Source organism: Anolis sagrei, chromosome Y (assembly GCF_037176765.1).
Source record: "Anolis sagrei isolate rAnoSag1 chromosome Y, rAnoSag1.mat, whole genome shotgun sequence".
In the NCBI taxonomy this organism is placed as follows: Eukaryota; Metazoa; Chordata; class Lepidosauria; order Squamata; family Dactyloidae; genus Anolis; species Anolis sagrei.
In genome coordinates, this window is record NC_090035.1 from 39,862,106 (window position 1) to 39,889,008 (window position 26,903).

The following is a 26,903-nucleotide window of genomic DNA, read 5'->3' on the forward strand; positions in this document are numbered from 1 at the left end:
CCCCTTTATTCTTGACTCTGCTATAACTATTACTCAATACTGCTGGTCCATCAGATAGAAAATCATTGTGCAATGGCTGCTCTTGCAAACCCTTGCCCATGCCCTTTTTGTTTTTGAGAAATGATTCAGTGACCCTATCCCCCAAAATTAATTGAAGACATCTCCAATTGAACCACTAATAGGGAACTCTCTTCCCTACAGAAAAAAAATCAAAAGTAAACAGGCACTTGAATAGGATTTCTTTGGTCCCTTAAAAGGAATAAGCCACTTTGGCGTATCTTCTGAAACTGAGTCTACACAAGCATTAATGCTTCTTGTACTAAAAGGAGAGAGAGAAATCAGCTTACATTTCAGGTAGTGCAGCTCTACCTTTAAGTCTAATCCTATCCACCCACCCCATACATAACTCAAGCATTTTTTTTATTGTAAACATTTCTGATAGCTACTCATAACACTGCACAACCCCCCCCCCCCCCCCCCCCCAATATACAGCAGACTTAATTCCAATGCAGGAGCAAGAGGACCATTTTTTTCTTCAGAGCACGCAACCTCTGCTCCCCATGTGACAAAGACTGGCACCACTTCAGTGCTCAGTTGCAGGGGAGCCAGGTTGGGTAGGAGTGACTGCAAGGCAGGAGAGGCTGCATGTGGGTGACATAGTAATTGACATTGATTTCACTGACATATGGTGCTGGCTGATAATAGCACGGGACATTTGTGACCATTGGGATTATGTTCTCCTCAGCCAGGACCCTCACAGCCAACATGGCAATGAGGTTTAACGTCTGCCTCCTTTCATGTCCCATCAGGCACACTGTACTTTCATTCACCACTCTGTGAAGGGTCATCAGGCAATCATACCTTTTACTCTCCATTCCAACAAAGTGGCTCTGGAGGTAAGACTCTAGCTTCCTCTGCTGCTCCACTATGTCAGGAAAGTCAATAAAAAACCTGGAACACATGTATCTCTGTAGTGCCTTCATGTCAACTTCAGATTTGGGCTTAAATCCTCTCCCGAGAAGGTTGCAGTACTTCAGAAGTCCACCGCCTCTGATTTCCTCTGGATTCCTAGTGGCAATGATCTGCTTCCTCAGATGGTCCATCGCCTCCTCAAAGTCCCCATACATGCTCTCCCCAGTGACAGTTGGGTGGAAGTTTGCAGACATTGGGTTTTCAGAACACTCCCCAAAAAGCAAAAGTGAGTCCAATATTATCTGGAAGGAATCCACGCTGAATTCAAACTGACGTCGGAGAGAGTCTACAAATTTGAGTTCCACATTCTTCCCACTGTTGTTTGACAGTGATATAAGGCTCCAGCGATCTGTTTCATTGCACACTTTCACTAGTTTCTGTACATAGGCCTCCTTCAGAGTCATAAGAGTGATCTTATCTTTGTTTACCCCTTCTGGGAGGAAGTCCAAAAGACAGTCCATCACAACATCTTTCACCAGTTGGAAGACATCCTCACTTTTTAGCTCAATTCCAAAGATGAGATCCAGGTCTTTATAGCCCAGACCACTGTCCTGATACAAAACATAGCTTGCTGCTGAGCCATTCAATCTCACATTGTGGACTGTGATGCCATGTTTTTCCAGACGGCTACGGACCACCTGCAAAAAAAGAAGAGAGAGACTGCTGTTAGCATTGAGAGCTAGGAAAACAGAAGACAAATACCCAAGAACCTTCAACAAGCATCTGGCTGGGGAGTTTGAATGGGTGTTTTGTGTTATTTAAAGCATGAGGTGGATCACAAAGACTCCATTATAGAAAAAAAGTGGCAGCACTTGAGACCATTATCTGCACCACCAAGATCATAGCACCTTCCTTCTTTTCTGTTGCGTCAGAAAGTAAAGCAGATGCTCTGTTGCAGTGTTCTCACACAGCTCTATGATGCAGCAAAACTCTTCAGTATCCTCCTGTAATTGTAGTATCAAATATGGTGATGATCACCAGCAATGTATCCATTCACTCTATGTCCCCTGCTGTAGTGAGGATCCCTGAGCACAGTAACTGTCTATATTTAATTTAGAACCCATTTAGAAGCAGCACAGGAGGATAACCTCATCAGATACATCATTATCGCCTCACAGCTGCCTTATACAGAAACCTACATACATTTTCTCTGAGGAGCCATTGGCAAGCTGAGGAGAAAAATTAATTGGAAACTGACATGGAGATTCAATCCCAAGTAAAGCCAGATAAAGTAAATGAACCGCTGAATAACTTGTCTCTTATGAACACCCACTGAATCACCAGCTTTACCACAGCTGGAACCAGCAATTACATTTAGCTCAAAGAATTGACTGACAAATATGACCAACTGCTTTTTGCTATTAAAAAATAACAATACAGAAAATCCAGTCACTGATCATCTAACATTGCACCTAGTTTGACTTTAAATACACTTCATATTCTGGCTCTAACAGCTGCATGCTTACTAATGGGACTTCAAATCTTTCACAGTGTGAGCTGGGAAAGCTGCTTCTATTTGCACCCTAAAGCAACACATACAACTACTCGCTCCTACATATTTTATCCTTTGGCCAGGATTTTATGAGAATTTTCCTTGAAATACAAAATGGCAGGAAGAGTCAAGGGAGGAACTTGCAAAAATAAACATGCCTGATACAAGATTTAGATAACAAAAGGTAATCTCTGTGTGGTGCGCTTACTAAAATTCAAGTTTTTCATCTGCATTGGACAGACTTGCTGGGGCATCTACAGGATTAGCTATGCCTTAAGAAGTTACTTGTAGGAATTAAGGTCATAATATGCCATATGGGCAACCCTCAGGCTGCTAGTGACACTTTCTAGAACTCTTACTATAACTTCAGTAGGAATCTGGGAAAACAGATGCAGTTCTCAACTTCAGTTTGAATACAATTAGGCAGAAGACTGAATTATAGTTAACTTAGACACATCAACAAAGCCTAAATAAAGGCACCAAATTATGTCTGATCTAGTAAACTAAACTGTTAACCTTGGTTAGTATTTGGATGGGAGACCATCAACACATATTAGATGCTGTAGGTTCTATTTCGGAAGAAGGAACTTGAAAAACCACTTCTGTGTATGCTTTGACTAAGAAAATTCTATGAAATTTATGAGGTTGCCATAAGTTGACAGGTGACTTGCACACACACACACACACAAGCTACATGTTAGCTGTCTTCTGACTAAGTTTATTTATTTATGACACTTGTATACTTTCTCAGCCTACCGGCAACTCAGCCTATCGGCGACTAAGTAAGGCTAAAAAAAATGGTTCTCATTTTGGATTTCAGCTCCTATAATACCCAAACTACTGGTCATGCTGATCAGAGCTTGTGGGAGTTGAAACCTAATGCATCTGAAGCACAGCCCTGGCTGAAAATCACTGGACTCAAGGTAGAGATGAATGATCAAGAGAGAGGCAATGATAACAAAAGATACATGTTTATCAATATCAACAAAAACCACAAATAGCCTATGTTTATAGTCATGTCATGCCTCCTATATATAGTATTGGCATGGGTGGCGGCAAATGGATAGACTTCATTTTGCCAAGTTTTTAATACCTTGGTAAAAACGTATCCTTTTCATAGTAGCAACTAATCCAAATTAGGAGTTTGGATGAATTACACCAGCTATCCACCCACCCCTTTACTATTGAAAACTATGATAGGCCTTTAATAGCTAGCTATACAAGCAGAAATTCCACTACAATTCAACATGGCGATTTAAAAAGCTATCAATGTTGTACCTCCCACACAAGCAAGATAAATCAAGGATATAAGGTAACAACTTATGGATAGAACAAAGCTTATAAGAGAGACTGGGAGACTTCCGGTGGACTTGCGCGGAGGCAGGTCGGGTTTGACGAGCTCTCGTCAAACCACCCGATTTTCTGGGGATTTGGGGGGGTATTCAATCCCCCCTGGAGCGAGGGGACAAAGGATTTCACTATGCTGCACTCCGTGTTCTGGACTCCTCTCCCCAATAAGAGGGTCTGAGAGGGTCCACAGCTCAGCGACGGCAAGCGAACCCAGTACCGGGAAGCAGGGATACTCTGCACTTACTGCCTTCGTGGCCATCTCAAAAGACATAAATATAAAGAAATATGCTGCGCGAAGGGAAGCGTGAGTAAAAAGGAAAAGAAGAACTCACCCAGTCATTTGCCATATCTCTCTTCAAGGTTTCTCTTCGAAACTATGAGTATGGACTGATTGTACAAATAGGCAAATTCCTAATGCCTAACTACTAGCTAAGTAATCTTTGTAATCTTTGTAATCTATTTTATAGAAAGAGAAGGACAAAGATACCGGGCTATAGGGAAGACAGCATGTTATAGAGAAGATAACTGATAGTTGCTACAAAGTAACAGCAAGCAATAAAGCAATAAAGCAATAACAGCAAGCAATAAAGCAATAAAGCAATAACAGCAAGCAATAAAGCAATAAAGCAACTCTAAACTCCGAACTCCAGACTCCAGACTCTAATCCACAGTGAAGGGAGGAAGAAATGAGGCTGCAGAGCCGCCGATCAACCGCGAACAACAAACAACAAATAATAAATAGCTGCTGAACTATATTCTAACAGACAGTCTTCAATCCCTACCCTAGGAGATCTGAGAGCTGGAAGGGAATATATAAAGTGGACTATACACTATACAGAGTTGGTCTACATGGGTCTACTTGAGTGAAAGGCGGCGCGGCAGCACAGCGGGGCTTGGATTGCCTTGGATTGGGACCTACCGGCAGCTGGGAGCTGACAGCCAATTAGCTAACCAACAGCGGAGTGGCGGAGCGGCAACGCCCCAGAAGTTTGATCAGGAAAGAGGGAAGAGCAAGGCTGCGGCGGATCGACGGATAGGATCCACCATCAGGCAACTGAGGAAAATCAACAACCCGGGCGAAACAGATAGGATCTGCGCGCCGATAGGTAGAGAGGCCCCACCTGACCTAAGAGGAGGAACTCAGGGGAGAAGATGGCGAGTCAGTGATACTGCAACTCCACGATCTCCTGGAGGCAAGGCGGGAGAGCAAAGAAGGCCCCAGCGGATTGCGGTAGGACTGTTGGGGAGACAAGAGAAGTTGGAAAGAGCCTAAGGACTGACGAAGAGGACAGAAGGGGAGAGGGAGAGAAAGAGGAAGGAGAGGGAAGAGGGGAGGAAGAAGGAAAATATAAGAAACACAAAATAGGAAAGGCTGAATTGGAATTGTGCCCCCTCCATCCCCCTCCTCTCCTTCCCCCCCAGTTCCTTTTTTTTCTCCCTCCCCCCCCGCTGCCCCTCCCTCCCCCCTTTTTTTCTTTTCTTTTCTCCCTCCTCCCCCGCTGCCCCTCCCTCCCCCCCTTTTTTTTCTTTCCTACCTCCTCCCCCGCTGCCCCTCCCTCCCTCCTTCCCCCCCTTTTTTTTCTTTTTTTTCTTTTTTTTTCTTTTTTTCTCCCTCCTCCCCCGCTGCCCCTCCCTCCCCCCTTTTTTTCTTTCCTACCTCCTCCCCCGCTGCCCCTCCCTCCCTCCTTCCCCCCCTTTTATTTCTTTTTTTTTCTTTTTTTTCTTTTCTTTTCTTTTTTTCCTCTCTCCTCCCCCGCTACCCCTCCCTCCCTCCCCCCCCCTTTTTTTGGAAACATGTCAAACCTTAAAGGAAAGCTGGACCCCAAAGACCTAAAAGAACTGAAAGACCCAAAGGGTACCACCAGAAGACACTCAGTCGCAGGACCACCTACCTTAGAAGAACCAAATACAAAAGAAATAGGGCCAAAAGAACCAGGGCTAAAAGATCTACTAAGGGAAATACAATCTGAGATACAAAACATATCCTCTAAACAAGATAAACTTCAAATAGAATTTCAGGCTAGGGCAGAAAAACAAGAGGCACAACAAAAAGTCATTCAATCAGAGATCGTAGAAATTAGAAGAGAATTCAAAGAAGAGATGCAAACAATGAAAGGAGAAATAACTGAGGCACTGCATGAAATAAAGGTAGTCAAAACCAACAATATGAAGATAGAAAAAGCACAGATAAAAACAGAAAAAAGAATGACCAGGGTAGAAAAACAAAGCCAGAGATTAGAAAAAGTACAAGAAAAATTGGAACAAAATGAAAATGATTACCAACTCCGTTTTAGGCATGTTATAGAGGCTGAAAATGAAAATATTAGGGAAATTATTGTAGACCTATTAAACAAACTAATGGAAACTCCGAGACAGGAAATTGAAAATGGAATAGATAGAGTCTATAGGATTCAAACGAGCTACACCAAAAGGAACAAAACCCCTAGAGACATTGTGGTGAACTTCGTCAGAAAAAAGACCAGGGATGAGATACTGAAAATAAGCCACCAAAAGTCTGTCCAGTATAAAGAGGCTAAAGTGACAATACTAAAAGAATTTCCACCTAACACCCTGACTAAAAGAAGAAAATATTTCTTCTTGATGGATGAACTAAAAAAGCTAAACATCAGATATCGCTGGGAAAAACAGGAAGGAATTATGGTTACCTACAAAGGGGATAGACAGTGGCTTACCTCTGAGTAGAAAGCCAAAGAATTCTATAAAAGACTGGAAAAAGAGTTTAAAATCAGAACGACTTTGAGGCCAGAGGAAAAAAGGAAAAAATCTAAGAGGAAAAGAAGCACATCCCCTGATACCGGAAGAACGACTAAGGATCCTAAACTAACACAAGAAGATCTGGATGATGATGAGGAAGATGGCGATACGGACCTGGATGATATAAAAGAAAGAGATGGATGACTTTACACAAGAGGTAAAATTCTACTCTAACAATGTAAATGGTTTAAATTCTCCTAGTAAAAGGAAATCCATCTTTAACCAAATAATAAAAGGAAAGTATAATATAGTAGCCCTACAGGAGACACATATAGCTCAGCGCCATACTGCACACTTAATCTACAAAAAGTTGGGTAGAATGTTTTATTCCTCAGCCCCCGAGAAAAAGAAAGGTGTAGTGTTATATATTGATGAAAACATCCCCTCAGAATGTATTTTCAAAGATCAGGAGGGCAGAATGTTGGGAGTTAAAATACTTATAGGATCTGAAAGCATTCTTATATGTAATATATATGCCCCCAACGGCTCTAAAAGGAAATTCGTGAAAACCTTGAAGGAGAAGATAGCATCTGAATCGTATAACCATTTGGTTATACTGGGAGACTTTAATGGTATTATCAATTATAAATTAGACAAGACCACTCCCTCAAATAAGAAAAAAACACAAAATACAAATACTTTACCAAGATGCTTCCTCTCCTGCCTGGAAGAATATGATCTTGAGGACGTCTGGAGGACTCTTAATGAAGATGTAAAAGACTACACATACTACTCTAACCGACATCGTGTGTGGTCCAGGATAGACATGATCTGGACCACCCGGTCAATCACATCCAAGGTAACAGAAATAAAAATACTCCCGAGGGACTACACTGACCATGGTCCAATAACGATGACAATTAATCATAGACAGGGTCCCAGAAAATGGCGCCTAGACGACAATCTACTCAAGATGGAAGAAGATATTAAAAGAAACAAGGAGAAAACGAAGGAATACTTCCATATCAACAACAAAGAAGATATAAAGACTCAGACGGTGTGGGATGCATACAAAGCGGTCCTGCGAGGTCACCTAATTCAACAAAAATCAATTCGTAATAAACTCAAAAGGCTTCAAAAAATCCAGATAGAAAAACGGATATGCAAAGCAGAAAAAGATCTTAAAGATAATGCAGGCAACCAGATAATGAAAGAAAAACTGGAACTACTGAAAAAAGAAAAACATCGATTGGACTCGGAAAGGACGGCGAAACAATTAAAGTTTATAAGGCAACGAGAGTTCAAAAATGGCAACAAAATAGGGAAACTCCTGGCCTGGAAAATTAGGAAAAAGATACAACAGCAACGAATATCCAAGATCAAAATAAAAAATAAAATATTGATAAAAGATGCCGAAATAGTAGAAACATTCCAAGCCTTCTTCCAAGATATATATAAGAGGAATGAAGTAAACGAAGAAGAGATAGTTAATTATATAAGTAATCAAAAACTAGAGAAGATATCAGAAGAGCAAAGATATGAGCTAAATAAAGAAATAACTAAGGAAGAAATTAAAAAATCAATTAAAGACCTTTGAAATAACAGAGCCCCTGGTCCGGATGGATATACGGCGTGTTTCTATAAAGCAATGGAAGACGACATCGTGGACATCTTAGGAAAAGTGATGAATGAAGCATTACAAAAAGGCATAATCCCAGAGTCCTGGAAATCGGCGGAAATCACCTTAATTCATAAGGAAGGGACGAACAAAGAGGATATAAAGAACTATCGACCAATTTCTTTGTTAAATAATGATTACAAAATATTTGCCAATATATTAGCAAACAGACTTAAAACCTTCCTTATGAAATGGATAGGGGAAGACCAAAATGGCTTCCTGCCTAATAGAAACATCAAGGACAATGTCAGAATCATCCTGGACACACTAGAATACTATGAAACCAATCATCAGAAGGAAATGACATTGCTTGCCATAGACGCTGAGAAAGCGTTCGATAACATCAATTGGTGCTTCTTCAAGACGCTTTTCCAGGAAATGGACCTTGGCTTCCAATTTAGAAACACGATAGATGCCATTTACAAAGAACAGAGAGCCAAACTAATAATTAATGGTCTATACTCGGATGAACTCCAAATTGAGAAGGGCACTAGACAGGGATGCCCCCTCTCCCCCCTAATTTTCATCTTCGCCCTGGAGATTTTATTGAGGGAAATAAGGGCAGACAAAAACCTATGTGGATTAAGAATTGATAAACAAGAGCTCAAGGTAAGAGCCTTCGCAGATGACATCATTTGCGTAGTGGAAAACCCAAGGACAAATATAACCAAATGGTTGGAGAAAATCGAGAAATACGGAAAGGTGGCGGGGTTTAGTCTGAACAAGGAAAAAACAATATTGATCAAATATCTGGAAATATGGGTAGCCCAAAGGAATCTACATCTACTTAAAAATAACTATACAGTAAAGTGGCGAGAAATTAAGAAGGAATTGGAGAAATGGAGTAAATTAAACTTATCGCTCTTGGGCAGAATAGCGGCCATTAAAATGAATGTCCTTCCGAAATTGCTATATCTTTTCCAGAACCTACCAATCATCCAAAATAATAAGGTATTCAAAGAATGGGACAGAGATATTTCGAAATTCATCTGGAAACACAAAAGGCCAAGAATAAAATATACACTTATGACTATGCAAATCAACAAAGGAGGCTTTGGTCTACCGAATCTAAGTCTATACCATGATGCGTGCGCCCTGTCCTGGGTACGGGATTGGTCAAGATTTTCCAACATTAAAACCCTGACCATAGAGGGCTTCGATCTTCGCAAAGGGTGGCACTCGTATCTTTGGTATGGGGGAGGGAAAACCGAAAGTAACTTCGGGAACCACTTCGTTAGATCGGCGCTCCTGAAGGTGTGGAATAAATACAAGGGACATTATTTCCACAAAACACCGCTATGGATCTCCCCCCTGGAGGCTAAGCAACGCAGACTGTTAGGGTGGACCTATTGGCCGTCCTACAAAGATATCTTGCATAAAAATAATGGTGTCATTGAATTAAGGTCACAGGAAGACATAGCTAAGGACTTTAGCAACGTTTTGTGGTACCAGTATGCCCAAATTAAAGAAAGTTACAAAGAAGACAAGAAAATAGGTTTTGGTGATGAAAATGACCTATGGGGAAGGATTCTGAAGAAGGACAGGAAAGTAGTAACATCTATATACCAGAACTTATTGGGATGGGCTACTGAAACTGAGGCAGTTAAACGTTCTATGATTTTGTGGGCCAAAAATATAGGAAAACCTCTCCCCTTAAAGGAATGGGAAATAATTTGGATGAAACGATTAAAGTATACCTATTCATCGGATATGAAAGAGAACTGGCTAAAAATGCTGCATCGCTGGTATCTCTCACCTCAGATGATAGCTAAAATGTATAGGAATACGGACAACAGATGTTGGAAATGTAAAGTGAGGGAGGGATCCTTTTACCATCTTTGGTGGCTATGCCCAAAAGCGAAAGAATATTGGAGGTCTATCCATAACGAGTGTAGGAAAATCCTAAAATTAGAAATTCCAATGCTCCCAGAACTATATTTATTAGGAATGTTTGATAAAAAGCTGTTCCCCAATAACAACATGGAAAAACTATTTATTTTCTTTACTACAGCCGCTAGAATGATATATGCTAAAATGTGGAAGCAAGAATTGACACCAACTATGATCCAGTGGCTAGGAAAGCTGATAGAAATTCAAGAGATGGATGAACTGACCTTTTGGTTAAGACAAAACACTGGAAAAGGCTTTGAAATGACAGACTGGAGTTTGCTTAAAAATTACATCGAAAATGAAAGATATGGGAATACCGGGTCGGACTAAGGCCACTCTATGAGAGGATGTAGCAAATGTACTAATGTTTAAAACAAATGTAATATTAAAAATAGGAATCGCACTTTAAGGAATGCAAATTTAGAATACTAAGAAAAGGAAATAAGGTTTTAAGAAATAATATGTATTGTTACAAAAAAGTTAGTATAAAACCATTTTAAGAAATGAGGAGAGAAAGGCTGTAATAACTTTATTTATTGTATAAATTGTCTCCCATGCGGGAGAACTAACCATTGTAAATGATTGGTGAGGGGAAGTCGGTTTTATAGGGGGGGGGAGGGGGGATCCAAGGGGCACCGTATGTACGTTTGCTGGTTAGATATGTATGTGTTTCACACCTAGGAGTAACTCGCTGTACCTCTAGGCGTACTTATTACTAGGTTGTATTCGTAGTTCTGTTTCGTCTTTGTCACGTCATTGTTTCACTGTTCTCCTCTATTTATTGTAAGCGCAAAACCAATAAAAATTATTATTAAAAAAAAGAGTTAGATATCTTCTTTTTTGAGAACTTAGCTTAATTGCAGCAGCGTGATCTTCACACCCAAGAGGTCCACCACAGTAGCTCAACTGCCTGAACATCTTATATTTTTTACCTCATTTGGCTTGGGGGAACACACAAAAAAGTGACTACCTTTTTAGGTTACATAAGACTGACACCTCTGCATTTAGGAATGACTCATATTTATCTGTTCAGAGACATGTACCATTGTTTATACGAGAAAACTGCTGTGAGCCACTCAAAGCATGCAACTATGGATTTTTTGAAGTATAGGAAGAGCAGTATTAGCTGCCCTTTAAGGCTACATTAGAATGCTACATTAGCATGACCACAGGCCCAAGCCCAAGCAGACATTTTTGTAATTGGACAGCCTGATTATGGAACAGGTATTGGAACCTTTTTATATCCCTCTATCCTTGGCACTGTGGAATCTTATATGTACAAAGACATGGGTTTCCCATGTTAGGGCTGAATATGTATCCTGGGCAATTTGCATGTTTCTTTGTGAGTTGCAAATAAATGTCCTAAAACAGAGACCAAATGGTGATGAAATCCTAAGAACCTTCCACCTCTGCTGCTAGCTTTCACAATATTGGCTTCACCAGCAGCAAGGAAAAATTGAAAACCCCTCCCCCAAATGTCTGTTGAATTTGGGAAGAGGGAACTTTTCATAGAACATGAAGCTCCTAAAGAGACCAAGGTAAAAACTAGTCCCCTGGAGCCATTGCAATGTGATATACTGGTGCATTTCTCTATACTAAATACAGACTCCACTGTGGTAGTTCAATGTTCCACCCTGTCCCAGTGCTCTCTACTTTCATTTGAGTGCCCAAACCTACATGCTGGCCTAAATATTACTGCAGAAATATGTCAAGTTGCAATTGACACTAAATAGGTAGCAAGCATAATATTTAGTGTTCACTATTCACAAAAATACAGGAGACTGGAATGCCAAGGTGGGAAGTCAAATGACAACTGGGATCACAGGCAAGCATGGTCGAGAGAACAAAATGAAGCGGGACGCAGGCTGATAAAATTTTGCCAGGAAAACTCACTGTGTATAATGAATACTCTCTTCCAACAACCTAAAAGACGGCTTTATACATGGACCTCACCAGATAGTCAACACCGAAATCAGATTGACTACATCCTTTGCAGCCAAAGGTGGCAGACATCCATCCAGTCGGTGAAAACAAGACCTGGGGCTGACTGTAGCTCAGATCACGAACTTCTTATTGCACAAAAAAAACTAAAGAGATCAGGGAAAATACACAGACCAGTTAGATATGATCTCACTAACATTCCTGGCGAATATACAGTGGAAGTGAAGAACAGATTTGAAGGACTAGATTTAGTAAACAGAGTCCCAGAAGAACTATGGACAGAAGTCTGCAACATTGTTCAGGAGGCGGCAACAAAGTACGTCCCAAAGAAAAAGAAAACCAAGAAGGCAACATGGTTGTCTGCTGAGACACTGGAAGTAGCCCAAGAAAGGAGGAAAGCAAAAGGAAACAGTGATAAGGGGAGATATACCCAGTTAAATGCGCAATTCCAGAGGTTAGCCAGAAGAGATAAGGAACTATTTTTAAATAAGCAATGCATGGAAGTGGAAGAAGACAACAGAATAGGAAGGACAAGAGACCTCTTCCAGAAAATTAGAAACATTGGAGGTAAATTTCAGGCAAAAATTGGTATGATAAGAAACAAAGATGGCAGGGACCTAACAGAAGCTGAAAAGATCAAGAGAAGATGACGAGAATATACAGAAGATCTATATAGGAAGGATAATAATATCGAGGATAGTTTTGATGGTGTGGTGAATGAATTAGAACCAGACATCCTGAGGAGTGAGGTTGAATGGGCCTTAAGAAGCATTGCTAACAACAAGGCAGCAGGAGACGACGGGATCCCAGCTGAACTGTTTAAAATCTTAAAAGATGATGTTGTCAAGGTGACGCATGCCATATGCCAGCAAATATGGAAAAACAAGAATGGCCATCAGACTGGAAAAAATCAACTTATATCCCCATACCAAAAAAGGAAAATGCGAAAGACTGCTCAAACTTCTGATAAGTGGCCCTTATTTCTCATGCCAGCAAGGTAATGCTCAAGATCCTGCAAGGAAGACTCCAGCAATACATGGAGCGAGAGTTGCCAGATGTTCAAACTGGGTTTAAAAAAGGCAGAGGAACAAGAGACCAGATTGCCAATATCCGCTGGATAATGGAGAAAGGCAGGGAGTTTCAGAAAAACATCTATTTCTGCTTCATTGACTATTCTAAAGCCTTTGACTGTGTGGATCATAATAAATTGTGGCAAGTTCTTGGCGGGATGGGCATACCAAGCCACCTTGTCTCTCTCCTGAGGAATCTGTACAAGGACCAAGTAGCAACAGTAAGAACTGACCACGGAACAACAGACTGGTTCAAGATTGGGAAAGGCGTACGGCAAGGCTGCATACTCTCACCCAACCTTTTTAAGTTGTATGCAGAACACATCATGTGATGTGCGGGGCTTGATGAATGCAAAGCTGGGGTGAAAATTGCTGGAAGAAACATTAACAACCTCAGATATGCAGATGACACGACTCTGATGGCCAAAATCGAGAAGGAGCTGAGGAACCTTCTAATCAAGGTGAAAGAAGAAAGTGCAACAGCTCAGTAGCAGCTAAACATAAAAAAACCCCAAGATTATGGCAACAAGAATGATTGACAACTGGAAAATAGAGGGAGAAAATGTGGAGGCCGTGACAGACTTTGTATTTCTAGGTGCAAAGATTACTGCAGATGCAGACTGTGGCCTGGAAATCAGAAGACGCTTACTTCTTGGGAGGAGAGCAATGTCCAATCTCGATAAAATAGTAGAGTAGAGACATCACACTGGCAACAAAGATCCGCAAAATCAAAGCAACGGTATTCCCTGTAGTAACCTATGGATGTGAGAGCTGGACCTTAGGAAAGGCTGAGCGAAGGAAGATAGATGCTTTTGAACTGTGGTGCTGGAGGAAAGTTCTGAGAGTGCCTTGGACTGCGAGAAGATCCAACCAGTCCATCCTCCAGGAAATAAAGCCCAGCTGCTCATTAGAGGGGATGGTACTAGAGACAAAGTTGAAGTACTTTGGCCACATCATGAGGAGACAGGTAAAAGGAAGAGGGGCCAACCAAGGGCAAGATGGATGGATGGCATCCTTGAAGTGACTGGACTGACCTTGAAGGAGCTGGGGGTGGTGACGGCCGACAGGGAGCTCTGGCGTGTGCTGGTCCATGAGGTCACGAAGAGTAGGAGACGACTGAACGAATGAACAACAATTCACAAAAATTTGGTGATTCAAACTGTCACCAATTACTGAAGTGACCCTGAAGTCGAACATGACCCCCCTCCTCCCAGAGATAGTAACTTATAATTTTACTAAGGGCAAGGACACCAGGCTGGATAACAAGGGCTACGCCTTGGTCAGTTTGGTGGGTATCATTAATCAAGGCTTTATGCTCTATTCTCATATGTTTACAGCAGGAAGTAACCCATTTATTGCTGAAAAACATGCCACAAAAGTATTTGAATTTTCCCATCTGAGGCACACCTGGGCTCCTGATGGTCCCCCATCTCACAAACAAGGGACTCTCTTTCCCCCTCATGGATATTTCCCCTTTATGGACACTGGGGGAAGGTTGTTGGGTTTATTCTCTGTATTATGATTTCTATATTTGCATATTTTCTCCTGTATTTCTATATTTCCCCTCATGTTTCCTTGTATTCCTGACCCTTTGCCCCCTTCTCCCTCCAAAGAAGTATGTAAGGGAACCACCTGGCCTTCAGAAACAAAAGTCATTAGCGATTACCGAAACCTCCAGCCAAAGACACACTTGCATGGATAATAGGAGGAGATTCTTATCTCTAGTATCAGAGATGGCCCACTAGAGTAAAGAATTGTTTGGCAAAGTTTCTATCACTCTTCAAGTAAGATAAGGGGAAATCTTCCCCTCTGCTTTTTGTTTATTTCCCATTGATAGCATTAACCCCAGGCTACCCTCATTGTTCTCCTGCCTCACAGCCAGGAAGGATCTGGATATTTTTACACATGTTGATTTGCAACACTCATGAACACTATAGATCAGCCCTGCTTGAGCTTTTTGTCTTGCAGGCCACATGGCATTTCCTTTGTTTAAAGACTCCTTCCCAGATTCCTTTGTGTTCTATCATCCCGCCTCCCTCTCTCCTGATTTGTTGTCACCGCCAGGTGGCAGAGGTCTCCCCATTGGATCCTATGGACCACTGGAGCTTGCTGATTGGTCCAGAGGCGCCAGAAGCAGGAGGGCCGCCTCCCAGCTGATCGCCCATCGCCCAATCACGGCGGGGAACGTCAGGGAAGCTGGGGCGGGAAGTTTGAACTCTGAAACTTTGAATTTACTATAAAAATGACAGTATTGGTGCATTCTCCTCATGCTCTGCTGGTGAATGATTTTAGCTCTGCATCCTTTTCAGCTGAATCGCAAATAAAACCTCGATGGCTTTTCTTCAACTTGGTGAGACCTTTCATTGGGAAATCAGGGGAAATTATTGAGTGCTTCTCTTCTCGCGAGGGAAAAAGAACTCTTTGATGAGTCTAATTGGTCTCTGCCTCCTGGCAAAGACCCCTAAATTTTAGTTCTAGATCCATTGGCGCATCACAAAGGGACTGGCTTGGGTCCACACTAAATTTTTAGACTAAATTACAAGCCGCTCCCTGGTCCTAAGGTTTGGGGACAGTCCTCCATGAGTGATTCTTGCCTAAGAGCTCTATAAAATAAACTGGGCACCATTGTTGCCCACCCAGGCATCTCCCTCGCGGCTGGACTGACTTTGGCACAAAGGAGCAAAGGGAAGCATTCAGGACTTCCAGGTAACTACAACAATCCTAGGTAAGAAAGCAACCAGGGAAAGGGGCTTCAAGACCCTAGGTGGGCAGGATCTTGGATTTTCTGTTCAGTTTTGGAGTTGGACTGCTGGGCAGGGGATAGCTAGAACAAATTCCTAGGCGAGGGGCCTGAAGATCTGGCGTTTTAGATTTGTGGAGAGCTGTCTAGCTTTGAGTTTTGCAGACTCGGGGATCATGTGAGGAGGGGGAGCGTCCTCTTCCTTGCTGACAGGTCGGCCCAAGTGCTAGCCATTCATTTTTGTGTAGGGAACTTTTGGTTGGAACGGCTTTGCATTCTGGTTGGCAGAAGCGGATCCCCCCATTAGCTGTAATTTGAGACAGGGGCTGAGCAAAATGGGTGTTTGTTCCAGCAAATCTAAATGTCCCATCCCAAAGGAACACCTTTAAGTAAGAAGTCTTGGCTGATTGGGATAGGCGTGCAGGGAATTTTCCTTGCCAGCCAAGCAACGGTCTTGGCACAGTGTGGGGAAATGGCCACCCAACCCCTTAGGGGCCACCTGGCCTTCCCATGGCAGCATGGCTCCAAGCCCATTGTCAGGGGAAGGCCAGGAGGGCTGGCCCAAGCCTCATGCTTCATGACGATGCTGGAGAAGGAATGAAAAGGAGAGTGGTGCTCAACTTTTGCCATTGCATGAAGTGGGCCGAAAATCCCGCTCCCTTAGAAGTTCCTCTCCAGACCCCCTCCCTGCCAAGGGAGGAAAAACTGCCCTAGACATTTTTATTTTTTCCCTACCCTTCTCATTTGCCCTCCATAGCCCCCAGTCCTCCCAGCCGGTTGCAGCCTGCTGTGCTGGCCACCGCTGCTTATTCCAGCTCACAGCGGGTTACTCTTGGCCTACAGTGTGCGGGTTTGGCCGCCATCTCTGTGGCTGGCTGCTTGGTTTAGCTTGGGCTACTCCAGCAAAGGATCACCGCCTTGTTGTGGCGCTGGAGCTTGAGCACCTCAATGATGTCATGAGCGAAACCCAAGGGCCACCCAAGACGGGACGGTCGTGGCAGAGAGGTCAGACCAAGCGTGATCTCTGGGGAAGGCAATGTCAAACCACCCCAGTATCCTTGCCAAGAAAACTAAATGGACCAGTACAACCAGAGATATGTCGGTCTGACCTTGAAGGAGCTGGGGGTGGTGACGGCTGACAGGGAGCTCTGGCGTGGGCTGGTCCATGAGGTCACGAAGAGTCGGAGACGACTGAACGAATGAACAACAATACCAGTTTTGCTAACTTTTTGGCTGCTTCTTCTAACAACCTCACCCAGTCATCATTGAACATCCTAAGTGTCCTCGGCTTGCCAAGCACCAGTCATCCTTTTCCATCCTTTCCCATCCGTAACCCAATGGGCCCTGGTCACGTGTGTGTTGGAGAAAATCTGCTCTGACTGGGAACTTTGGATTCATTCAACCCATCAGAGTTTTCTTTTTTCTTTCGTGTGTGTGGATTGATTAATACAGCAGTACTATTGTTGTATCTTATCTTGGGCAAAGGATTTGGCAGGGAAAGTTAGGTGTTGTATGGTGTTGTTGATCCATCCAGGGAGAAAACTGCCAACAGCTGCAGACTGACTGAAGGTCATTAGTAGAGAAATTCTGCAGTTCCCTCCTGGAATCCAAGATCAAGCTGCTAGTACCTCCCAAGTTATTGTAACTTTGCACTTACACTTTTACCTTTGTCCTTATCCCTGCTCTTATGACTTTTGTTTAAATTGAAATTTTAACTTTAAAAGTTATTAAGTTCAGTCACTAATAGTACTGCCAATTGCCAAGTTCTTGCCAACATCTTCTGTTCTGTGAATGAATACCATTGTAACTTAATTCCTCGCCATATTACTGTGATAGATGTCCCATTAGCACTTTAATTAACGGATAATATTCCGTTAGTTATTAATTCCAATGCTGCTCTCAACCTGCCACTTTAAATCTGCAATTGCACTTTTCATCTTGCACTTTATAATTGCTTTTAATAATGGTCGAATGGCTGGAGAGAATTGGAAATGGCTCTATGAAGTTGAGGAAGTGAATTATATGAATGGTAAAAATTATGGAATATCAACTGATTTGGATCTTGAAATATCACATAACAGTGCAATATCAGATCAACAGGATGTGGAGAATGGAAGGGAGAGGAGGGAGGGGAGAGTTCAATTGCCCAGGGGGCCTCCATAGAGGTGGTGATAGGGAGGGGGAGATACGGGAAAGGGAGAGTTAATAAACCAATTCAGTCAATTCATGAGAAAACTTTGAGAAAAAATTCCAAAATGTTCTCCCAACATGGTAAATCTGAGTACCAAGATAGACAGTCCTCCCAGATTAAAGGTGGTGCTGTTGAATGCCAGGTCTGTCAACGGTAAAACATCAACCATTCAGGATTTAATCCTTGATGAAAAGGCAGACCTGGTGTGCATTACAGACACCTGGTTGGACGAGGCTGGGGGGGGGGGGTAATCTCACTCAGCTTTGCCCACCAGGGTACTCTATGCAGCACCAGGTGAGATCTGGGGGGCGGGGAGGTGGAGTTGCAATAGTGTATAATTCCATCTCCTTGATCAGGTGCCCTACCCCTCAGTCAACCTTGTTCAAATGTGTCCACCTGAGGCTAGGAGACCGGGACAGAATAGGGATGCTGTTGGTGTACCGACCACCCTGCTGCACCACAGCCTCCCTACCTGAGCTAGCAGGGTTGGTCTCGGGCCTGGCATTGGAGTCTCAGCGGCTTATAGTGCTGGGGGACTTCAATGTCCATGCAGAGGCCACCCTTTCAGGGGCGGCTCAGGACTTCATGGCCACCATGGCAACTATGGGGCAGTCCCAACTAGTATCTGGCCCTACCCACTATACTGGACACACAGTTGTCTTGGTTTTCTGTCAGGGGTAGGAAAAGGGTGGCGGTGTGGAGGAGCTGTTGATCGCTCCATTGCCATGGACCGACCATCACCTGATCAGGTTTAGACTCTCTGCAACTCTTAACCTTCGCAGGGGTGGTGGACCCATTAAGATGGTCCACCCCAGGAGGCTTATGGATCCAGAGGGATTCCTGGCGGCTCTTGGGGAATGTCCCGTCACCTCAGTAGGTGATTCTGTCGATGCTCTGGTCTCCTGTTGGAATAATGAGTTGACTAGGGCAATAGACACGGTCGCTCCGGAGCGCCCCCTCTTAAGTAGCCGAGCTAAACCATCTCCTTGGTTCAACGAGGTGTTGGCAGCGATGAAGCGAACAAAGAGGTGGCTAGAGAGCATGTGGCGGAAAAAGCCTAGCGAGTCAAACCGAACACGCCTATGCCTTTACTCAAGGGTGTATGGCGCGGCAATAAGGGCCGCATAAAATTCCTGCTATTCGGCTAATATTGCGTCTGCAAGGAACCGTCCGGCGGAGATGTTTCGGGTAGTCAGAGGGTTGTTGAAACCCACCTTCCAGGATGAGTCCCCTGACGACTCGGCAGCCGCTGCGAAGCCTTTGCTCAGTACTTTGCGGACAAAATCGCTTTGATCCGTGCAGGCTTTGACACCATGTTAATGGCAGTCTCTGAAGATGTAACACGAGCACCTGCTTGTCCAGTTTTGATGGATTCGTTTCAATCTGTTGAACTCGAAGATGTCGACAGGATTCTTGGGGAAGCAAGGCCTACCACATGCATCCTAGACCACTGCCCATCCTGGCGGGAAAAGGAAGCCAGAGGGTGTTTGGCAGGGTGGTGGATAATGCCTCCCTTCAGGAAGGCAATATTCCAGCCAGCTTAAAACAAGCTGTTATAAAACCGCTGTTGAAAAAGCCATCACTGGACCCCACTCAATTCGTCAACTATCGATCAGTTTCCAATCTTCCCTATTTGGGCAAAGTCCTGGAACATGTGGTGGCCTCGCAACTCCAGGATTTCTTGGTAGACACGGATTATCTGGATCCGGCGTACTGAGACAGCCTTGGTCGCCTTAGTGGATGATCTTTGCCGGGAACTGGACAGGGGGAGTTTGTCCCTGTTGGTTCTGCTGGACCTCTCATCGGCCTTCAATATCATCAACCATGGTATCCTTCTGGGATGCCTCTTGGGAATGGGCCTTGGGGGTACTGCTTTGCAGTGGCTCCAGTCCTTCCTCGAGGGCCGTTCACAGAAGGTTTTGCTAGGGAAATCCTGCTCAACCCCACAGCCATTGTACTGTGGAGTCCCGCAGGGTTCAGTACTGTCCCCTGTGTTGTTTAACATATACATGAAGCCATTGAGAGAGATCATCCGGAGTTTCGGGGTTCGGTGCCATCTGTACACAGATGATGTCTGTGACGATGTGTAAGTTTTATTTCTTTGGTTATGTATAGTTTGGATAGTGGTTTAGGGATGGTAAGTATGGGAGATTATGTTTTGTGGGAGATAGTGGCTTGAGCTGAGTTGCCATAGCAACGGGGGCGGAGCCAACTATCACTTCACGGCGCAGCTTTTTGAAAGTGGCAGTTGTAAGCCGGTGAGCTACAGTGAAAGACTGGTTTCTCTAGTGGGAGAACCAGGGAATTAATTTGTGACCAAAGGGGTTACAGGAAAGGACCCGGTAGTGATAAAACTACAGGGGGTTATTGATTCTGGGTTAAGAATCAAAGTTTGGCTGGGAGCCAATTCTGTTGAATAGGCCTTTTGGCTTATTTGTTTTGTTGGGACAGTTGTCCAGGAAAAATACTTCTGCGTATAGAAACCTCTTGAAGTCTGTGCCTGAGGTTACTCATGAAACCTTACTAATGTAACCAGTCAAGATTCGTGCCTCTTTTGAAGAAACAATCAAATCTGATATACCTTGTTTGTTCTAATAAAATTGTTACTGTTCTCCTCAAGCCTTGCCTGATACAGTTTCTTCTAAGTCGAACAGCCTCAATAATAAAGTCAGCCAGAAACAGTCCCTTTATAAAGTAGTTCCTAGGCTGATATTGATCGTCGCCCAGCTTCCCTCATAGATTAGGTGGCAGTGGGTGTTTTACCACGCGCGCCTTCACATTTGGTGGCATTCGATGGCATTAATACGGTCATCGTTACAATTGGTGGCAGCAGTTTAATAACGACTCCTTCACAATTGGCGGCAAGCGGCGGGATACGTTTAACATCTGATTTAGTGCCTAAGATCGCTTAAAGGAAAAATCGTGAGGTAAAATTTAAAAAAATGGCTACCAGACAACAAAAGAAGATTACCTCAGAAGCAGGCAATATGGCAGATACCAAAGCTGAAGAGACAGCTGTAGTGACAGTTAGAGAGTCACAGCCAAAAGTAGAAAGGGAAGAAGTTATGAAAACAGCTGAGGTAGAACAAAAGGAGGCTGAGAAAGAAAGCATGGGTGAATTAAAGAACGAACATGAAAAGTTGACTATGGCAATACAAAAGATGGACCAAGGCCATTTCCTTGAATCATGTATGATTGTAAGGAGTACAAAAGGGCTGATGCGTAGCTCAGACTTAGTTTTGATAATGGCGGCATGTTTGAGGCGCAGAGGAGATTTAAACAGTGCCATAGAAGTCGTGGCACAAGCTCTGGAATGGCACCAGGAATTTCAGCCAGGGACTCCAGGCCATTTATCCCTCATCAAGAGAGCCAAGGTGCTAGCTGAGGTTGCTAGAAACGTGGCTCACAAGGATGAGAAAGACAAAGATGGCGGAGCTGCCTCTGGGCTGGGTGGCGTGGCTAAAGGAGTGGTACAGGAGGTTACCAAGGGACCCGTCATGGTTGCCAGAGAAGCCAAAGAACCAGTGACCAAAAAGATCGTTAAGAAAGTCTCCAGAAAGCCGGTTGTGTGTTCCAGAGGAGCCAGGAATGCAGCGGCCAGAAATGCAAAGAGGTCTAAAATCACCTCAGCATCGCAGAAGAAAGTGCAGGAGAGAGCGGGAAAGAGAAAGGCAGTGGTCAGCAGCCTGAAGAGGACTGAAAACACATCAGCGTTCAAAAAAGAAAAACTGCAGGAGGAAGAGAGAAAGGTGGAGAAGACTCGTGGCCATTTCGTGAGGAGGGAGGTCGTCCCTCGAAGATGCCAGCAGGTCATCTATCAAGATTGGAGGACAGTGGAGAAGAAGCAGAGAGGGGAAAAGGAGAAGAATTCCTTGCACCATCAAAAATGGACAGTGGTCTGGACATTTGGTTCAATACAAGCCAGACTGAGTTTAAACTGTGAGACATTGTGTTTAAACGATTGGACATTGCCCAAAAGAACACTTATGCCAAGAGAAGAATGTGGAACTCTGTGGGGTGTATTGGCCTGTTGTAATTTGAGACTGGGTATCAGGGAAAGGAGAACTGGAATTGGGTAAAAGAGAAAGCAAAAACCTTATTCTCTACAAGGGCCAGACCAAATAACACATTGCATAATAAAAGTGTTAATGTAGAAAGGTAATGTATGTGTAATGTAGTGTAATATTTTAAAAATGGTTAACCTGTTTTATTGCAGACTTGTAAAATGTATGGTGTCATTACAAACTATATATGTTTCATACAACAGATATAAGGTATAAATATATTATATTGAAGTGTGTTAGGTATGTAAGTTTTGCAATAGGCAATGAATATTTACAAAGTCACAGTATGAATATAGAAATGTTTAGGTAGATTGGTTATAAGAAAAATGTTAGAGATGCGAGACTTTAATATTGCATACATGGATGATACTGAATAGCTGATCAATATATGGTTTGTATATAGTTATATGATGTTGATATTATCCAAATTATTTTTGACCATTCTGGTTGGTAGAAAAGTCAAAAATAATCCCTATGGGTTGGGAGGTGTGACGATGTGTAAGTTTTATTTCTTTGGTTATGTATAGTTTGGATAGTGGTTTAGGGATGGTAAGTATGGGAGATTATGTTTTGTGGGAGATAGTGGCTTGAGCTGAGTTGCCATAGCAACGGGGGCGGAGCCAACTATCACTTCACGGCGCAGCTTTTTGAAAGTGGCAGTTGTAAGCCGGTGAGCTACAGTGAAAGACTGGTTTCTCTAGTGGGAGAACCAGGGAATTAATTTGTGACCAAAGGGGTTACAGGAAAGGACCCGGTAGTGATAAAACTACAGGGGGTTATTGATTCTGGGTTAAGAATCAAAGTTTGGCTGGGAGCCAATTCTGTTGAATAGGCCTTTTGGCTTATTTGTTTTGTTGGGACAGTTGTCCAGGAAAAATACTTCTGCGTATAGAAACCTCTTGAAGTCTGTGCCTGAGGTTACTCATGAAACCTTACTAATGTAACCAGTCAAGATTCGTGCCTCTTTTGAAGAAACAATCAAATCTGATATACCTTGTTTGTTCTAATAAAATTGTTACTGTTCTCCTCAAGCCTTGCCTGATACAGTTTCTTCTAAGTCGAACAGCCTCAATAATAAAGTCAGCCAGAAACAGTCCCTTTATAAAGTAGTTCCTAGGCTGATATTGATCGTCGCCCAGCTTCCCTCATAGATTAGGTGGCAGTGGGTGTTTTACCACGCGCGCCTTCACATTTGGTGGCATTCGATGGCATTAATACGGTCATCGTTACAATTGGTGGCAGCAGTTTAATAACGACTCCTTCACAATGTCCAACTCTGTTACTCCTTTCCACCTGCTACTAAGGAGGATGTTCAAGTCCTGAACCGGTGCTTGGCCGCTGTAACGGACTGGAAGAGGGCCAACAGATTGAAACTAAATCCAGACAAGACAGAGGTACTCCTGGTCAGTGAAAAGGTCGAACAGGGCATAGGGTTACAGCCTGTGCTTGACGGGGTTACACTCCCCCTGAAGGCATAGGTTCGCAGCTTGGGAGTGATCCTGGACTCATCGCTGAGCCTGGAACCCCAGGTCTCGGCGGTGGTCAGGGGAGCTTTTGCATAATTAAAACTTGTGCACCAGCTGCGCCCGTACCTTGGGAAGTCTGACTTGGCCACGGTAGTCCACGCTCTGGTTATATCCCATAACCAGGTGTTGTTGGGGAACATCTGTTCAACCCCACAACCATTGTCTTGTGGGGTTCCTCAGGGCTCAATATTGTCTCCCATGTTGTTTAACATCTACATGAAGCCGCTGGGGGAGATCATCCAGAGTTTCGGGGTGCGGTCATCTGTACGCGGATGATGTCCAACTCTGTCACTCCTTTCCACCTGCTACTAAGGAGGCTGTCCAGGTCCTGAACCGGTGCTTGGCCGCTGTGACGGTCTGGATGAGGGCGAACAAATTGAAATTGAATCCAGACAAGACAGAGGTACTCCTGGTCAGTTGCAAGGCCGAACAGGGCATAGGGTTACAGCCTGTGTTGGATGGGGCCACACTCCCCCTGAAGACACAGGTTCGCAGCTTGGGTGTGACCCTGGACTCATCGCTGAGCCTGGAACCCCAGGTTTCGGCGGTGACCAGGGGAGCATTTGCACAGCTAAAGCTTGTGCACCAGCTGCGCCCGTACCTTGGGAAGTCTGACTTGGCCACGGTAGTCCACACTCTGATTACATCCCGTATAGACTACTGCAACGCTCTCTACATGGGGTTGCCTCTGAAGACTGCCCGATTACTAACCAGATTACTAACAGGAGCGGGGTACAGGGAGCATGCTACTCCTCTATTGCACCAGCTCCACTGCCTGCCAATTAGCTTCCAAGCACAATTCAAAGTGCTGGTGTTGACCTATAAATCCCTAAACGACTCCGGCCCAGTTTACCTGTCCGAACGGATTCTCCCCTATGAACCATCAAGGTTGTTAAGATCTTCTGTAGGGGCCCTGCTCTCGGTCCCACCATCTTCGCAATCGTGTCTGGTGGGGACGAGGGACCGGGCCTTCTCGGTGTGGCCCCTCAGCTCTAGAACTCTCTCCCATTGGAGATTAGAACTGCCCCTTCCCTCCTGACCTTTAGAAAGTTGGTGAAAACCTGGCTTTGGAATCTGGTATTTGATGAGTGAGGCAATGGCTTTTGACCACACGGACAGATGGAGATGAATAGTGATTTTTATGCTAACTACTTGGCTTTATATAATTATATGATAGTACTTAAATGTGTTTATATTAGTGTATTATTGATGTGATGTTTTTAAACTATTGTGTATGAACCCCCTTGTTGTAAACCGGCCTGAGTTCCTCGTTGGAGGTGAGTAGGGCAGTATATAAAAGTTCTAAATAATAAATAAATAAATAAATTCCTGTTGCCTTCATGGTTGCATAGGTTGAAAGCACCCACTTGTGTCTTGGCAGGGTTAGGCTTCAGCTGGTTATCTTTGTAGTAGCTGGAGAGATCTTTCAAGGCATTAGTAAGTTGGATTTCAACAAGTCTTTTGCTTGATCTGCTGTGCTGAAAACCATCTACAAGCAATATGCTGAAACTGTTTATTAGAAGCACTTATTTATTTTTATTTACTCTATTTATATTATATGTAGCTTCAAAAGTCAGTGTTAAGGGTTCATTTGAATAGAAGCCACACAATTAAACATTTCATGTTGTCCTCACCTAAGCTGGAGCTCAGTCTACTACATTGCCCTTGAAAGCATACATCAGGACCGCCATGTTCCAGTAGAAATCTATCTTGACAATCAAGAGTTTATTTACGACTACCTTTACCAGAAGTCCAGGATAATAGGAGAGGTTTGGCACAAGTTGTTTTGAACCTGTTGGGTCAATCTTTTAATGATGAAGGAGAAATAGAAAAGAAGTAAAAGGAATCCATAAAGTGATACCCATGTTGGAGACAGTAGCAAAAGTTGAAAGATCTTAGCCTGCTGCATTTAACTCTATATGTCTCCAATGCTGTACCAAGCTAACAGCCAGTAATGACACCCTTGTGATTTTAAGAGTGACAAGACTCTGCCTATTTGATGTGTTCCACCTATCTACACTGAAGAATTAATCTAGTTACTTTTCATTGCCATGGCTCAATGATATGGAATTCTTGGAATCAGTTTTATAAGGTCTTTAACCTTCTCTGCCAGAGTGCCTTGCCAAACTACAACTCCCAAGATTCCATAGCATTGCAGCATGGCAGTTAAAGTGGCGTCAATTTGCATTCATTTGACAGTTTGGGTGCTCCCCTTAGTCTGTAGGTCAATTCTGCAACAGCTCTAACATCTTTAAATGAGGTAGGCTATAGTGGCTTAAATAAATACAGATCCAGCCTTGAGCAAGTCAACATTATTTAAGCATAATATGCCTCATAAGTCTGGTGTAATAATCCCATATTTATTTATTTATTGTGTCATCAGCAACCATACCATTGTATTACATTTCTAACAGAACAAAACAAACAAACAGATTTTTTTTAAAAACCCACAAATTTTGCAAACTTGGTAGTTGATTAAATGTCCTTTGACCAGTATCTGGCCACTTGGAGTGCCTCTGGTGTTGCCGCAAGGAGGTCCTCTGTGCATGTGGCAGGGCTCAGGTTGCATTGCAGCAGGTGGTCTGTGGTTTGCTCTTCTCCACACTCGCATGTCATGGATTCAACTTTGTAGCCCCATTTCTTAAGATTGGCTCTGCATCTCGTGGTGCCAGAGCGCAGTCTGTTCAGCGCCTTCCAAATCACCCAGTCTTCTGTGTGCCCAAGAGGGAGTCTCTCATCTGGTATCTCCCACGGATTGAGGTGCTGGGTTTGAGCCTGCCACTTTTGGACTCTCGCTTGCTGAGGTGTTCCAGCGAGTGTCTCTGTAGATCTAAGAAAACTATTTCTTGATTTAAATCGTTGACGTGCTGGTTGATACCCAAACAAGGGATGAGCTGGAGATGTCACTGCCTTGGTCCTTTCACTATTGGCTGCTACTTCCCGGCGGATGTAAGGTGGTGCAATACCGGCTAAGCAGTGTAATTTCTCCAGTGGTGTAGGGCACCGACACCCTGTGATAATGTGGCATGTCTCATTAAAAGCCACATCCACTGTTTTAGTGTGGCGAGATGTGTTCCACACTGGGCATGCGTACTCAGCAGCAGAGTAGCATAGCGCAAGGGCAGATGTCTTCACTGTGTCTGGTTGTGATCCCCAGGTTGTGCCAGTCAGCTTTTGTATGATATTGTTTCTAGCTCCCACTTTTTGCTTGATGTTCAGGAAGTGCTTCTTGTAGGTCAGAGCACGGTCCAGAGTGACTCTCAGGTATTTGGGT

The 26,903-nt window shown here is 43.6% G+C and overlaps 1 protein-coding gene across 1 annotated transcript in view; it reads right to left on the minus strand.

Moving 5' to 3' along the window:
• Positions 1 to 483: 483 nt before the first annotated feature.
• The window catches only part of LOC137095377 (terminal nucleotidyltransferase 5B-like), a 42,620-nt gene continuing 16,200 nt past the window's right edge, over positions 484 to 26,903 (minus strand). Inside the window, exon 2 of the mRNA XM_067461979.1 lies at positions 484 to 1,610. Coding sequence (XP_067318080.1) covers positions 591 to 1,610 — 1,020 coding nt within the window. The 3' untranslated portion in view covers positions 484 to 590. The remainder of the gene's footprint in view (positions 1,611 to 26,903) is intronic.